The 15,111-nt window shown below is 48.2% G+C and overlaps 1 protein-coding gene across 2 annotated transcripts in view; it reads left to right on the forward strand.

Annotated features, from left to right (window-relative positions):
* SFI1 (SFI1 centrin binding protein) overlaps window positions 1–15,111 on the forward strand; it is a 32,433-nt gene that overhangs the window by 15,584 nt on the left and 1,738 nt on the right. The window contains exons 13-31 of one of the 2 annotated variants that reach the window (XM_081842747.1): window positions 369–466; window positions 1,644–1,710; window positions 2,513–2,643; window positions 2,743–2,824; window positions 3,469–3,647; window positions 5,243–5,318; window positions 6,191–6,286; window positions 6,890–6,966; window positions 7,124–7,226; window positions 7,397–7,493; window positions 8,169–8,329; window positions 8,459–8,533; window positions 8,891–8,965; window positions 9,646–9,822; window positions 10,784–11,046; window positions 11,761–11,859; window positions 12,468–12,732; window positions 13,334–13,496; window positions 13,832–13,964. In XM_081842747.1, coding sequence (XP_081698873.1) covers window positions 369–466; window positions 1,644–1,710; window positions 2,513–2,643; window positions 2,743–2,824; window positions 3,469–3,647; window positions 5,243–5,318; window positions 6,191–6,286; window positions 6,890–6,966; window positions 7,124–7,226; window positions 7,397–7,493; window positions 8,169–8,329; window positions 8,459–8,533; window positions 8,891–8,965; window positions 9,646–9,822; window positions 10,784–11,046; window positions 11,761–11,859; window positions 12,468–12,732; window positions 13,334–13,496; window positions 13,832–13,964 — 2,417 coding nt within the window. Of the gene's footprint in view, window positions 1–368; window positions 467–1,643; window positions 1,711–2,512; window positions 2,644–2,742; window positions 2,825–3,468; window positions 3,648–5,242; window positions 5,319–6,190; window positions 6,287–6,889; window positions 6,967–7,123; window positions 7,227–7,396; window positions 7,494–8,168; window positions 8,330–8,458; window positions 8,534–8,890; window positions 8,966–9,645; window positions 9,823–10,783; window positions 11,047–11,760; window positions 11,879–12,467; window positions 12,733–13,333; window positions 13,497–13,831; window positions 13,965–15,111 lie in introns of those variants that run through there. The other variant, XM_081842746.1, reaches the window with a different exon arrangement.

Raw genomic sequence — 15,111 nt, forward strand, 5'->3', positions numbered from 1 at the left:
TATCATGTGTCGACCATAAATAGGTTGACCTACATGTGTGCTGTTGTCCAAATAAACTGTGGCCTGTCTATTTATATACAGCATTCGGATGTATATTTAAATCCAATTTATTGGTATTTATATAATAGTTGTATCTTACTTTTTTTGAACTTATATGATCACATGTTATGACATTTACCTACAATAATAATAAAGAGGAAGAAAAAGGATTGTCTGTCGCTTTTATCATTTGGCATTGAAAGCAAACATCCCTTTGCTGCTCTGTTGATGTTTTTATTTCAAAAAGACCCTCTCGGTTGGCCTATCTGTGTTTAAGAGAACCAGGCTTTAGGGTGCTTCACACTCTGTCTCTTCCAATTTTCTTTTAGCTCTTGCTCAGGTTCTGGAATGGATGGAAGTCTCGTTTGGAACAGAAGGAGGAAGAGCAATACCGTTCCTTGACACTGTCAGCTCATTCTCACTACAGGTGAGGAACCAACTATATTGAGGCAGCAACAGAGCTAAAACCTGGTAGCTCAATTCTTTTTGAAGTCTGGAATGCTCCCATATCTTAAACCTTCTAGGCCCCAAGTTGGTTTCCTCCAGAGGTATCGAACAACAACACATATCAACCCCAGCATCCTGCAGCCATGCTGGCCAGGGCTGATGGGAATTGTTGTCCAAAACAGCTGGCGGGCCCCAGGTTGGGAGAAGGCTGTTCCAGGCCCATGATATTAGGAATGAGCTCAATCTGCCCATTCTTTCTTTGTTTCCTTTTAATCTTACATCTATTACTATTACATCTTTCCATCTCAAAACTCACAGTAATCTTGTCTGAGCTCCTGGGAACCCCCCTGTCACTAGCTGGACATAGCCTTGCCTAGCTTTTGAAACAGGATAGTAATAATAATAATTATTATTGTTACTACTGTTATTCATATGCAGTGGTACCTCGGGTTAAGTATTAAATTCGTTCCGGAGGTCCGTTCTTAACCTGAAACTGTTCTTAACCTGAAGCACCAATTTAGCTAATGGGGCCTCCTGCTGCCACTATGCTGCCGGAGCACGATTTCTGTTCTCAACCTGAAGCAAAGTTCTTAACCCAAGGTACTATTTCTGGGTTAGCGGAGTCTGTAACCTGAGGCGTCTGTAACCTGAAGCGTATGTAACCCGAGGTGCCACTGTACCACTTAATCAGTTTCTAAGCAGCAGATCAAGTGTTACTCTCTGGGTCATGGGAACAGGGCAGGGAAGGGGTACCCAATGTTGGTTCCCTTTGGCAGAATTTTACTACTTCATAATTGCTCGTGTTGGCATAGGTGGCTTTGTCACTTGTTGATGGTGACAAGAGGTGCAGTTGACAGTGGCAGAACTGCTTGTAATGATACAAAGAGCAAGTCACTGATGGCCTTACTCCATCTGCTTTCTATTGTGCTTTTGCTGGCTGAAGTCCACATGCACAAATGAATCCAGACTGTTGCATCCTCATTGCCCCCAAACCATGGAGACCTCTACTGGGTAGCATGAGTGGCAGGTTAATCCTGTGCTTTTTCTGTTAGCACTCATTCTGTGTCTGTAGGGAGCTGTCCTTGGTCCTGAGCTGAAGGGAACGGTCCACTACGTTAGAGGCAACTGTTGACAGAACTGCATACTTTACATTTCAGGACTGTGCTGCTGCACAGGTGTCTCAGGACCTGGTCATGCCATGCCAACTGGAAAAGGTACAGGAAGGTAAGGGGGCATGGTCATCTTCAGACTATTCAGGCTCTGAATTTTCCAAGTGGGATCTACTTTTAAGTGATACCCTTTCCCTTCTCCATATTTATCCTTTTCTCATTGTGTATTAATCCTACTCTTTAATTGTCTCTCTCCATCCTTCTCATCTTTCTTCCTTCCTTTTCCTTCCTTCCTTCCTTTCTTTCTTTCAAAAGAACACATGGTATGTGATGCTGGCCTACATGGTTGTGTATCACCAGTCAAAGACTGATGTCTTATAGGGCCGCCTTCCCCAGCCAGACTCCCAGCTTGCATCAGCCCCAGCCACCATGAACATTGGACAGAGGTGATGGGAACTGCAGCCTAGCAATAGAAAGGTCGCTAGGGCAAAATTAAGTTCTGCTTCATGCAGTTCTATTGTGGTGTGGGCTCTTTCTTCAACACCCTGCTAAACTCTCTCTGCTTACTAGTAGGCCCTCCAAGCCAGCATTTTTCAACCTTAGGCACCCAGATGATTCTGGACTACAACTCCCATCACCTGTAGCCATTGGCTAAGCTGGCTGGGGATGATGGGAGTTGTAGTCCAACTGCTTCTGGGAAGCCAAGGTTGAAGAACACTGCTCTATAAAGGTAGAGAGTTGTTCCTTACTTTAAATGGAGCAGAGCCAAGTAAGTGAAGGCTGCTCTATGGGTAGCTGCTTGCCACTCTAGTCGCTTTGTATCGCATGTGTGTACATGTGTCTTTGAGAAAGCTTAAGCCTTCCTGGTTTCTCAGAGTGAGGCTTTTGCTGCTTTTGCTTTTGCCATATGTCTTCAGCTGCAATATGCCAGAGCCAATAGGCACTACGAGGGTGTGATCTTGCCTGCCACTTTTGAGGCCTGGAAGCGATTCAGGGATCATCAGTGCTGGTGGAGAAAGATGAAGGGGATGGCTGTGTGTTTCCACAGGTAGGATGGAGGGTCAATAAAAAGAGAATGTTGGGGAACAGCTCTTGGCATGCATTGAGTGCCTGGTGAAAATCTAGTGCTCTTCTCCCTGCTTTCCAGAGAAACTTGCACAAGGCGATGGTTTGAAAGGTGGCGGCTGAGAAAACATGAGCACCAAGAGAACCACATGGCAGAGGAAATGGTAAATCTAGATTTTTACGTTTCAGGATAGTAGACAATTTCTACACTGCTGTTCTTGAATATACAATATCAGGGGTTTCAGACAGGAGGCAGTGTTGGTGGATGCTTACCTTGTTACATTCTGAAATGTCCTTGCTTGCTGTACCTGCTTAATGTACCTGAGATGCCTGTGCCAAGTCGTAAATCTTGAAACACACATGTCTCCCTGTGCCTCACCCTTTAGGGGACTTTTGCTTACTTGGAGGCACTTGCCCTGGCCTTCAGACACATTGCTCTCTTCTCCTTGTGCACCAGAGAGGAATCCTATAATTCCAAACATGCTCTGGGTCCTAAAGTGATGATTAGGCCACTTGGAAAGAGGAAGTAGAAGGAAGCAGGGTATTTTTTGCACCCACAGCTGCCTCTGATGGTGCCTGTGCTGCCATTCATTCCAGCTCTCCTTCCTGGCTCCCCTTCTCATATTTGAATGACAGTGTTGATGTATGAGATTTATTTGGATTCCTGAGCTCAACTGGGTGGCCGTCTTCTTTTTAAAAGACTGTTTGGGTTATCAGGGACAGGTTGCTGGCAAAAAATTTATCCTACCTTTGCAGGAAGCCTGGCACATCCTGAGCTGGCTTCAAAATCCCTCCTCTCCCTATGTAGGCTGTTCTGCACTCTGAGCGACGGCTGCTGTCGCAGTCCTGGTGCTTCTGGCGCAGGAGAACTGTGGTTCAGCTGGAAGAGCGTGAGGGACTGTCCTTGGCCAAAGAGCATCACAGCCATCAAATCCTGCAGACTGCTTTCTGTCTTTGGAAGGAGAACATTCAGGAAATAAAGGAAGGGTAAGGTAACAGACGGCGTTTCCGTGTGCTGCGCTGGTGCTGGCAAGCCAGAGCAGCTTCGTCACGCTGGCCACGTGACCCAGAAGTGTCTCCGGACAGCGCTGGCCCCCGGCCTCTTAAGTGAGATGGGCGCACAACCCTAGAGTCAGACACGACTGGCCCGTACTGGCAGGGGTACCTTTACCTTTTTACTTTAAGGTAACAGAGAAGAATCAATAATAGCATAAGATAAGCCTGGCTGTTGGTGCTGGGATATTTCCGTTCCACCTTAAAAAGGGAACAGGCTCTTGTGTGTCACATGCCTGTTTACTTCCTGCTCACTGGGAGTTTCCGTTTTGTATATAGATTTTGTTCATGCTGTTTTCCTGGATACAGAGGCAAGCAGTCATGTTTTTCCTTTGTTCTGATCTACGTTGAATAAAGCTGTAAATATGCTCTCCTGTCTGAATCTTCCGTTGTGGAGACTGCTAAAAGGGTGTGCATGAGTTTTGGAATGTCTCTGAGGCTCGTGTCGCTAATTGACTGATGCTGTTTCCATGGGAGACAGGTGATCGTCCGGACTGGGAGGCCTGTCTGATGGCTCCGTCTCCCTGGCAGTATCCCAACAGCTGGATCAGTAGCTCATCTTGCCCAGCATCCTGTTCTTTCAATGGCCAGAAATGTGTCCTAGTGGGAAGCCCACAAGCAGGGCCCAAGTGCAACAGAAACTTTCCCCATCTGTCATTCCCAGCACCTGGTAATCAGAAGCATCCTGCCTCCAACAGTAGAGGTAAAAGCACAGCCATCAGGGTTAGTAGCCACTGATATCGCAGGTCCTGCAGCTATAACTGCTTTAGGCTGACTTTACCTGACTGGCAGTGGCCATGTTCCTGCAAAAAAGGCCTACAGCCTTGTTCCCTCAGCCTGCAGTCTGCTTCAAGCCCACCAAACCTTTGCAACCTGAATTCCTGCCGCTTCCCCTTACCTTGCTGTTGCCTTTATGGAAGGGAAGAGAAGCAGCAGACTGGAAAGCAAACCTGATCCAGATCTACTTGTAGGGCTCAGTCCCCATATGACCTGCTTGAGACTCTTGTTGTTCCAGAAGCTTACTTGCTAGTTCCTCTGCGGCTCCCTCCTTTGGCCCTGTCTTGGACAAGGCAAACAGGCAATTCCCAAGCAGATATCCTTCAGGCCTAGTAGTTCAGGAATAGTGCTACAGTGGTACCTCGGTTTTCAAGCGTCTCGGAAGCCGAATGTTTTCATTTTTGAAAGCCAAAAACCCAGAAGTAATTGCTTCCGTTTTCGAACATGCCTCGGAAGTTGAACGGCTTCTGCTGTGTGTTTTCCCATTTTTCCAATTGAACTTGCAGCCAGCCCTTTGCACCTCAGTTTGTTAACATTTTAGAAGTCGAACAGTCTTCCAGAATGGATTACGTTCGAGAACCGAGGTACCACTGAAGCAGTATTACCATTTATAACACTGTTTTGGGAATGTAAGTACTTTACGTGAGATAAAATGGCAGCCTCTGCTTTGAGGCTCACCACTTAAGACAGTAGCACAAAAGGCCCACGTCTGTCCTGAAGCTTGAGAGAGGGTCTGCTGTGCTTCCCTTTAGGAGGACGAAAGAGGCCAGAGCTTCAAGGTTCCACTCTGTCAAGCTCCTTCGATGGTCTTGGAGCAAGTGGCGACAGGTGAGAGATATACCTGATGGATTTCACATTGGTCCACTACCTGTTGTGACTCACATTCCTAGCCTTGTAGGAAGGAGTGTGTGTGTGTGTGTGTGTGTGGTATGGTGTGTTCTGCGTACCTTGAAATTCTGCCCCCAATAAGCCAACATTTTGTTATGAAATGAAGTAACATAAATTGGGTAGATCTGCATCTGTCCGCTGGTGTGGCATAACTCTGCCGCATGTTCTCAAATAAGTTTGAAAATGTTGGTAAGGCTAAAAGGAACGAAAGGAGGGAAGAGCACAGAGATGAGGGAGAGACAGGGAGGCTGTGGAATAGCTAGCGGGGAAGGTGGAGGAGACAATTGTCAGCCTCTCCTCCAAATGCTGACAAACTCTACCTTGCTGACACTTTGGCTTTGAAGAGTGCTAGAAGGGTTGTCTTTAAAACAACAACATTGTGAAATCCAAGATTCCCGGGGTACCAAATCCTGTGACCGCTGTTAGATTCCAAAAGTGAATAACTTGAGACCATGAGATAATTACAGCAATTGAAGGCAGAGTGTAAATTGTTGCTGTTGATTTAAATAAAATGGTTTGACTGTTGTTGCAGCCATTCACTGTAGGAGGCAGGAGAAAGATGATTCTCACAAGGAAGTAGGAGGTGTCTCCTAGTCCAACCTTTAGCTGTTGCTTTTTTTCTGAAAGGAACATGTTTCCAAGTGCCATGGGAGGCTCATCTGGAGGGTAGCAGTTTGGAAAAGGCTGATCTAACTCATCTGAACAGGTCTAACACTCTGCTTGGTTGCTATCCCACCCTGCCGAGGAAGCTGCACTTTCCTTTCTTCACTTTTCCCCACACAGTGACGTTTCTCTCCCCTTTTCCCTTGCAGTACTTGAGGCACCGCTCTGAGAAGTGGACAAAGCTGGTGAGAGCTGATGTGCACCACCAGCAGGCTGTGCTGCGCAGGGCCTTGTCATCCTGGAAGGTATGGCTGAGCTCTTACTTGTGACGCCCCAGGTGGCTTGGCTGGGCTCAAGGACAGCAGCCCCAAAGAACCACCAAGTTTGGCTGAGCTGGGATGGAATCCACTGTTGCCTTTGCCTATTGATGTGGGATACCTTTCCTTTTTGTGTCATATTGGTGGCATGTGTAGAGGGCTTTGCAATGCTTGTCATGAGGTAGGGGCTCTGCACTGCAAGGACAAATTATGGGAGTACTCAGAAAATGTGTTAGCCCTTTACATCAGGAATGCTTTCCTTCCTTAGAGAGAGGGGGGGGGGACTGAGCTGTGAAGAGGAGCAGCTTGCCAGTGAAGCTGCCTTGTGGTCCACATCAGCCAGAATCCTCAGCAAAGAGGGTATCAGACAATGTGGCACTTTGGCTCTCTGCCTTGGGGGGAGGGGGGGAGCCAAGAGAAGCAGAAATGTCCTGTTGCTTCCAAGCAAACACACCTTAGCATTTCCTTAAAGGGGAACCTGGACTGACAGTAAATACCTCTGATTGGGGCACCTGTGGGCTACACAGCTCTAACCTCTGCTTTGGTAAAATCTGAAAATTAGGAACAATATTTCACATTTTTCTCTTGCAGGCTTACCAGAGTCACATCCAGCACATTCTGTCCCAAGTAGCCAAAAAGGAGGAGGAGCATAATCAGCGGCTGCTACGGTAAGCCTTCTTAAATCTGTGGTGATGCTCAACCTGGTCTGACAGTCCTGGAGGAACCCTGTCTCTCAGCCCTCTGCCTTTTTCCCATCCTGGGCTTCACAGAGGGAAAGGATTTGCTCTTGCTTAGAGCTTCCCCCCCATCTCTGTCGGCCCTCAGGCAAGCACTGTGCACCTGGAAGGAAAATGCTGCAGATTCCAAGCAAGAAGCTGAGAAGGCTGCTCTGGCAGAAGAGCATCACCGAAGAGCGTTTCTCTCAAAGGTAACTCCCATCAGGAAGGAAAGCTAAACTCCCAGTACAGGTCCCTTGTCCCTGGGCTGGTTGGGGTGTCTCAGGCATGACATGATGCCCTTGAGCCTCCAGTTGAGGAAGTAAAAGATGACACAGTATTAGGAGTCCTTAATGCTGCTGCCCCTGTTTTCTCTGCCTAGGTTGTGCTCAGATGGAGGGATGCAGCCTCCTTGTGTGCATACCATCGTCAGCAGGAGGCAGCAGCTGTGACGGAGGCCAGAAAGCATTTGCAGGCAGGTGAGTGACAATTTGCAGTGTGGCTTGCTTGAATGTGGCACATGATCCCAATACTAGCCTTCTGCCTCCTCCTGCATTGGGTCACTGGGTCACTCTTTGTATGGCAGCCATATACCCCCTCCCTCGTGTAGCAGAGGAGGAGGAAGGCCTGTGATGGGTGATTCTTCCCATGTGTCAGGGGATGCAGGATGCATAGCAGCTTCAAAGCCATCCACCAGGGAAGGGCAGAGGGGAGTGTGTGCATGGGTGTGTTGTACAGCTCTGGATTGTTGGAGATATAGATATAGATATAGAAGATGGTTGTAAATCGCCTGAAAAAATTTAAGTGAAGGTTAATCTAAAAACCATCTATGTAAAATTTAAGTCCACAAAGCTTTTATGTACATGGGTTCCAATACAGAATTGCGCCGTTCTCCAGGTTTCCAACCTCAGTGTTACTTGTGCTGTTTATTAGTGAGCTGCCTTCCTCCAACCTGGTACCTTCTGGATATTTTAGTGCTGGAACTTCCATCACTCCCAGCACTATATGCCCAATGCTGGCTGGAGTAGATGGGAGAGTTGTGGGGCAAAATATCTTGGAGAGCACCAGGTTAGGGAAGGCTGCTCTGAGAAATAAGATGGGAGGAGGGCTGGGCTTCTTCTCGCTCATTATTTTTTATCTTCCTGCTTGGACAGTGAGGCTGCAGGCAATGTTTCTTCGCTGGAAGGAGTCCTACATTCAGTCCTCTAAGCAGAGAGGGCAGTTTGCCTTGGCAGCTCAGCACCATGGGAGGCAGCTGCTTAGCAAGTGCATGGCCAGGTGGAAGCAGTATCACCTCCAGTGCATAAGGAAGATGGTGAGGAAATTTGCAGATTTCCGTTTCCAGAGGGCGGGAAGCAGTAAACCAGATAATGATAATTTTCATAGGAAAGGGCCAGGCTCTGTGCCTCAGAGTGGCAACCCTTGTGCCTCTTTCCTCCTGCAGCTCCTGCAGAGACAAGGAGATCAGCTGATGGCCCGGAGGCTTTCGTCTACCTGCTTCTCAACCTGGAAGACACAGGTGAGGTCAGACACATCCCTTTCCCCTTCCAGCCTCTGACTGCAGTGGGTCCATCTGAAGCTTGGGATGGAACAGCGAGGCTGCTGGCTAGTGTCCGTCATGTGGCATTATGGGAAACCATATTGTGGGAAGGAGGAAAAAAGGAGTTCAACTAAAGCTTCTCCCCTAACCCTTGCCCTAGGTGCAGAGGAGATGAAAGGGGACAAAGGAGAATAATTTTTCAGTTAATGCTGAAAATGCAAAAGAACTTCATAGCTTGTATCTATGCTGGGGTTGGGATTTCCCCCTCCCTCCTTAACCTGGCCCACATGGTCTTTCTTTCTTTCTTTCTTTCTTTCTTTCTTTCTGCACCAACAGTTGGCGTACAGGCAGAGGGAGCGGCAGGAAACCATGCGGGCGCTTTGGCATTGGTCCATGTCCCTGCAGGGCAAGGTCAGTCTTGGCAGGCAAGAGAGGAGGTGCATTCACGTGGTCCTGTCTGGAGGGAGCAGCTCTGCTTGCAAGCAGACTGCCTTCTCTTTCTCCCTTTGCTGGATAGCAAAGCCAGGATGTAAAGAATCACACAGCTCGTTCCATGCGTGGGAGTGGGAGGGAGCTTTCTGCAGTTTGGTTAAGTACATATTACCAAGGAAAGAGGAGGAGGAGGGTGGAGACACAGGATGCTCTGTTTCCAGCTGCAGCTGTGCATCTCCCAGCAGCCGTGGAGGGCAGTGCCATCTCTGTTACTAGCAGCACTGCATCGAAGGGCCTTCCACCTCTGGGCAGGGCTGGGGAGCTGCTTCAGCCTAGGGCATCATATCTTGAGAAGGAGCACAGCAGTTGCAGTTAATATATGTATTTCCATTACATATGTCAGACATAAAAATGTTTTCAAGAATGTAGGGACGATCAATCTCTCACTTGTGGATGTTTTTGCACCACCTCCCACACTGCTGACAGTTTTGGATCTATACTTGAAATTCTGAGAGCTTAAAAAAGAAAAAGAAAAGCACTGGCATGTGTATTTGAGTTCCTTGAACCTGTTTCTCTGGAGGGAATTTTTGCTGGTTCCTTTGTCGCTGATGAATACGAGAGGCTGTGCGGCCACTGCCACCTATGTGTCTTGCCTGCAGGTGTTTGATGCTTGGCTGGCATTTGTCCTGGAGCAGCAGCGCAAGAAAGGTCGGATCGAAAGGGCTGTGGAGATTTACCGGGCTGATTTGCTGCGTGAGGGTGTGACCCGCATCCTGAGGTACACGGCTGGCATGAAGGAATGCCGAGGGAACTTGCAGGCCCAGCATCAGGTGAAGGTAAAAGAACGGGACCCATCTTGTGGCTCCCTCTCATTTCACATCTATACAACTTTACCATCATTACCCATTTTATTTTGTAACAGGTTGATAACTGCTTCATACACAGTGGTTTCTTTTTTGCATGTTAGATGGATCGGATCCACAATGATGACTAACAATTATTTGCTCTATTACCTGCCGTTCGCCCCAGGGTCTCAGGACATGTCACAATAATTTAAAATACAATGTTAAAAACAGTTTTAAACAAATTTCAATTGCCAGAATAGGGGGTGTTCTGAAAATATTTGCTTGTTGCCTGTGTTGGCTTGTCCTCTCTGTACGTAAGCAGGAAGCACAGATCCCTTATGGGGTTCCACCCCACAGCAACAGATAGAAGCACACGCCACCCTCTCACAGGTACTCCTGGGACAAGTATAGGCACAGTATGTCCTGTCAGGTCCACTGCCCAGCTTCTCCCTCTAGGGGGCACTACAGAGCCAGAGAGCGACATCTTCACAGGTGTGCCTGGCCCACACCTTGCCCCACTCTTCCTTTGGCTCTGTTCTTAATCTTTTTCGACATGCTATGTTGGATTGAAGCATTTGGGAGAGACTGCTGCTCCTCCAGATTCAAAACTGGAGACTTTCCTCCTGACTACGGAGGAGCTCCTTATACAACTGTCCTCCACCCCTCAAGACCAGACTTCCCCAGCCTGGTGCCCTCCAGTTATTCTGGACTATAACTTCCATCAGCCCCGGCATCATATGGCTCTCTGAGTAGGGACCGATGAGATTTGTAGTCCAAAACATCTGGAAGGACACCAGATTGGTGAAGGCTCCCCAAGAAGTACAGAAATTAACAAGTTCCTTCTCTCCATTTTCCCTGCCCAGCCCCTCCTTACAGCAGACTGAAGGGCACACGCAGCCCTCGCTTTTGCAGCACCACCAACCTGCCATGTGCTTCTTCCTTGCACTCACAGATCGCCTGCCACCGTCACCAGGCTGTCTACCGGTGTGCCATGCTCTGGAAACTAAAGGCCCTCTGCCAGAAACCCAGCCTGTCCATTCCGGGGGCCCCTCTCAAGAAGCGAGTGACATTCCAAGTGCCAGTGCCTGCTGCAATCTCAAGAGCCGATGGAGATCTTGGAAGGAGAACGAGCCTTCGTTCCACAGCAAGGACTGCACAGAGCGACCACCAGGCCCACATTTTCCAGGCTTCTGGAGATTCCATCCTGACTGATCTGTGAGTAAGAGGCAAAGCTGCAACCTCCTTGAGCCAGCAAACGGTGAATTTAATTGCACAGTCGCCTCCCTCATTTTGAAAGCCACTGCAAATGCACAGAGGAAGGCTTCTTTTAATTTTAAAGTGTGGGGAAAGAATGAGTTGCAGCTAGCAAAAGGACTCAGCAGCAGATGGTTAGACTCTCTTCTCCAGATCTCATTCTCTCTCTCTGTTCCATGCAGGGAAGGTGTCATGCACAGGAAACTTTTTATGAAAATTTGGGGATTCTCCTGGGCCTTCTCCTATCCCTAAGGCTTTATTTGCCCATCTCCCTGGCAGTCATTTGCTGTTGTAATAATATTAAAAATCCTCTTGAAATTGACTAATCTAACCAATCTTTATTACTAGCCAAAGGGCAGGCAAAGAAGGCTTGTGCCCCTTAGGATTATTGAGTGGCATGAAGTACTGGAATCATTACTCAGTTCTCAATAGCAAGCCTCGGAGTAACTGCGCTGGCTCTTTGGTTTTGTTTAAACTTGTAAGGCTGTAAGTGATAGGTGCAGTTGCTTGTGTAAATCCACCTGTCAACCTGCTTTTCTTAAAGAAGTAGTAGTGCTGAGAACATGCTTGTAGGCACTCCTGTGCATAATTATCAGTGTGTAAAAGGTATGTATGTACCTCAGTGTTCCCTAATTCTAAAAAGGCCTCTAACCCTCCCTCCTATCCTCCCCACAGGCAGGCGGCCCGCCAAGGCAGGTTACAGCCCCGTAGACCTGACTTTCTACTGCAATCTCTGGAGAGAACAGAGCTGCCTGGTCCTGACTTGATGAATGGGTAGGGAAGAATGTTCAACTTTCAGACATGACAAATTAATAAATAGAACAAAGACTACATAGGGGCTACTCCCACCAGCCAAGTTCAGGGTCACTTTTACCCAAGACCTCTAATGAAAGGGAAGATCCAGGATGACATTCTCACCACATCTTGGTACTTAATGGATGTTCAAGCTAGAATAAAAATGTGTGCCCATCAACCATCCTGTTGATGAAATAAGAAGCAAGGCTTCTTATTCGATTGCATGGAGAATTCGGAGCGTAGCAGAATACCAAACGCAAAAACAAGACTTCTGCAACAAGAAGCTCTGATGCAAGTCATAAAGCTACACGGCCACAATTCTTCATGGAATCTTGTGGATGCCTCCAGATTCTTGGAAAACTTCTGCCTGGTACAAAAAAGGAAAGGGCTGGGGGTGGGATAGATGGGGGGGGGGTGGACTTAGTCCACTTTACTTTGTAGAGCAAAGCTTAAAATGTGCCTGAGCTAGAAAAGTGGATGTTGACAGTTTGGAAGGTAACGGGAAGAGGGATTTTTCCAGATTCTTCCTTGGTGTGCTACAGATTCTTATACATCTAACAAATCTGATCTTTGTCTTCCTCTTCTAGACTAGAAAGCCTTGCTGGGGCTTTGCAGAAAACGACTCCAAGCCACCCACCTGCTCTGTCTACGGCCCTTTTGTCATCTGCCCAAAGCAGTGTCCCTTCTCCACCCCAGTTCAGCAGCTGCCCCTTCTCAGCACCCCCACTTCCTCAGGCTGCTCCAGTGCTGTGCACAACCCCTTGGCCAGATAGCACAGCCCTCCCAATGCCAAACCCGGAGCTGTTGCCACCTTCCTCCTTCATGACACGGAGAAGGGAGAGGCCAGGAACGGTGAGTTCTCACACCTTGTTTGCTGCTTCATGCAGTGGTATTGCCCTGGCCTTACACTCACTTGATCTGCCTGAGTCAAATTCCCAGTTAAGGCTGCAATCCTAACCCTTAGCTGGCAGTGGCAGGCTTGATGGAATGGTTCAGTCAGCCACATCCGCAGTCTAGCTAATTGCACCAACCAGGGTGGAAGGGAAAAAATGCAGCAGCAGGGCTTGCTCAGTGGATCCTGGCCTGACGCCCTCTTCACCCTCAAAAGGGCCTGTTTTGGGTTGACCATATTGCAGCGTTACTTGCCAGCAGGGCTGGACAGAGGGACACCACTTCTGCTTCATCCAAACCCCCTCTAGCATGGCAGATTGCTGATTTTGATTACTCTGGAAGGTTCCCAGATTCAGAAGTATTTGCCTCTCTGTTAGTCCAGTTCTGTAGCACAGAGCTTATCCCTCTATCAGTTTCTAAGGTGGGGATCCTCTTATCATAAGAACATTCCATTCAAAGGGCTTAGGGTACCTTGTAGTCTGTTTAACACCAAATCCATAAGCACAGCTCTGATTGGTGTCTGGACAGGGTTAAGTAACATTCTTGTTTTCCTGCCTTTCAGGTTGAGCCTTTGGGCCTGCAGCCTGGCCTCTATTCCACAAGCCCTCCGAGACCAACCACTGGGAAGGAAAAAGTGCTGGCAGACTCAAGGGCAGATTTCCTCCTGCCTGAAGATTTTTCAAGGAGAGAGAGCCCTCCTCCCCATCCCACTTGCGGAAGGGCAGGTAACAATGATGGCCCTATGAGTGACCCACTTTTCTCACTCCCAGATAGCAAAAGGCTCTTTTTTGCCTGAAGGGAGACATTTTGTTTCCTAAAGGAAGTGAGCTGCTTGTTTTGAGGCCAGGGGTGCAGTGGCTTTCCAGGAGGTTTGTCCTCCTACCTGGGTGTAAGTGTGTGCCCTCCCGTTTTTGCTGCTTCTGCAACAAGAGTAAGGGGGCTTGTCTCCGAGATGTGATCCTTCCCAGATGACCCACAGTTAATATGGCGGCTACAGAGAAGGGAGCAGAAGCTGCTCGGAGGGATTCCAAAACCCACACTGCCTTCCTTTTCATTTTAGGAACCAAAGAACCAGAAAAGGCAACAGAAGGTTTTACTCAGGAGGCGCTGGTAGTTCACAAACAGCTGGGAGCTGAGCTCCAGGTTATTGGGAAGAAAATGCAACTCTACCACCACAGCCAGCAGGAGCTGAAGTACGTAGCCAAACACTACTTCTTCTCCTACTTTGCAATGCGTGTTTGGGCTTGTGTTTCCTCTGGGAAGGAGAGATCGGTTCAGGAAATCCTAGTTGGAAGGGGCCACTGCTGTAGTCTGCTGTGCTGGTGGGTGCAGGGACCACAGTTCCCCTCCAGCACACTCTTCCATGCCTCCCTTAACTGTTGCCCTCTTGTAGCACTGCCCAGTAAATCTTTCTTTTGACGACTTCGGAGCAAGCTGCAGGCATATCCAAGGGCTGGCTCCCTTCCCACACTAACAAATTCAGGAAAGGGAAGGTGAAAAATGCCCTAACCAAGGCCGCAATTACCCCGTACATTTAAAGCGTTATGATGCTGGCTTCCCCCAAGTAATTCTGGGAGCTGTGATTTGGTAAGAGTTTCTAGGAGACCCTTATTCCCCTCCCACAGCTATGCTTCCCAAAGTCATTTAACAGTCCATCCCTCTTCCCAGGGAACTCTGGAAATTGTAGCCCTGGGAGAGGAAGAGGCGCTCCTAGCAATCTCGGCACCCCTAATAAACTTCAGCTTCCAGAATTATTTGGGGGAAGTCATGACTGTTCAAAGTGGTATCATAGTGCTTAAACATTCCTGTTGCTCCTGAAATGCTTTTCCCCACAAACCTAACTGCAGCGGAGGGGAGCAAGTGTGTATGTGTGGGTGGGAGATTTATGTGAACTAGCCCTGGCCCTGTACACTTTGGCTCAGCCCATTCCTTTTGTCCCCACCTATTGCTGGCATGCAAAGTCTGGAAGGTTGGCCACAAGTACAGAAAAAGATTCTCCGCCATCAGTGTAATAGTTCTTATGGTCCAATTTCCCCAGTAAACCACAGTAAGGAAACATCAATAGTGCTCTGTAATTAAGTAGTTATTTAGACAGATACTGGGATCAGGCAGGATTTGTTCAAGGCAGAAGGCAGTCCTACTGCAGATAACGACAAAGGGCATTACTGTGAAGGCAAAGCAACTGGAGTGGATGGGCTGGGTTAACCTACCTGACAGGTTTATAGAGGAGGAAACATTTGCACAGGGCTCACTTAAACCATTGCAAATCCTGTAAGCGCAAATGGTTGCATTGGGCCTAATAGAGGAAAGTGGTGGGGATTGGACCCCCGGCCTTGCTTT

This window comes from Podarcis erhardii (genome assembly GCF_964252035.2).
Source record: "Podarcis erhardii genome assembly, chromosome: 15".
Taxonomy (NCBI): domain Eukaryota; kingdom Metazoa; phylum Chordata; class Lepidosauria; order Squamata; family Lacertidae; genus Podarcis; species Podarcis erhardii.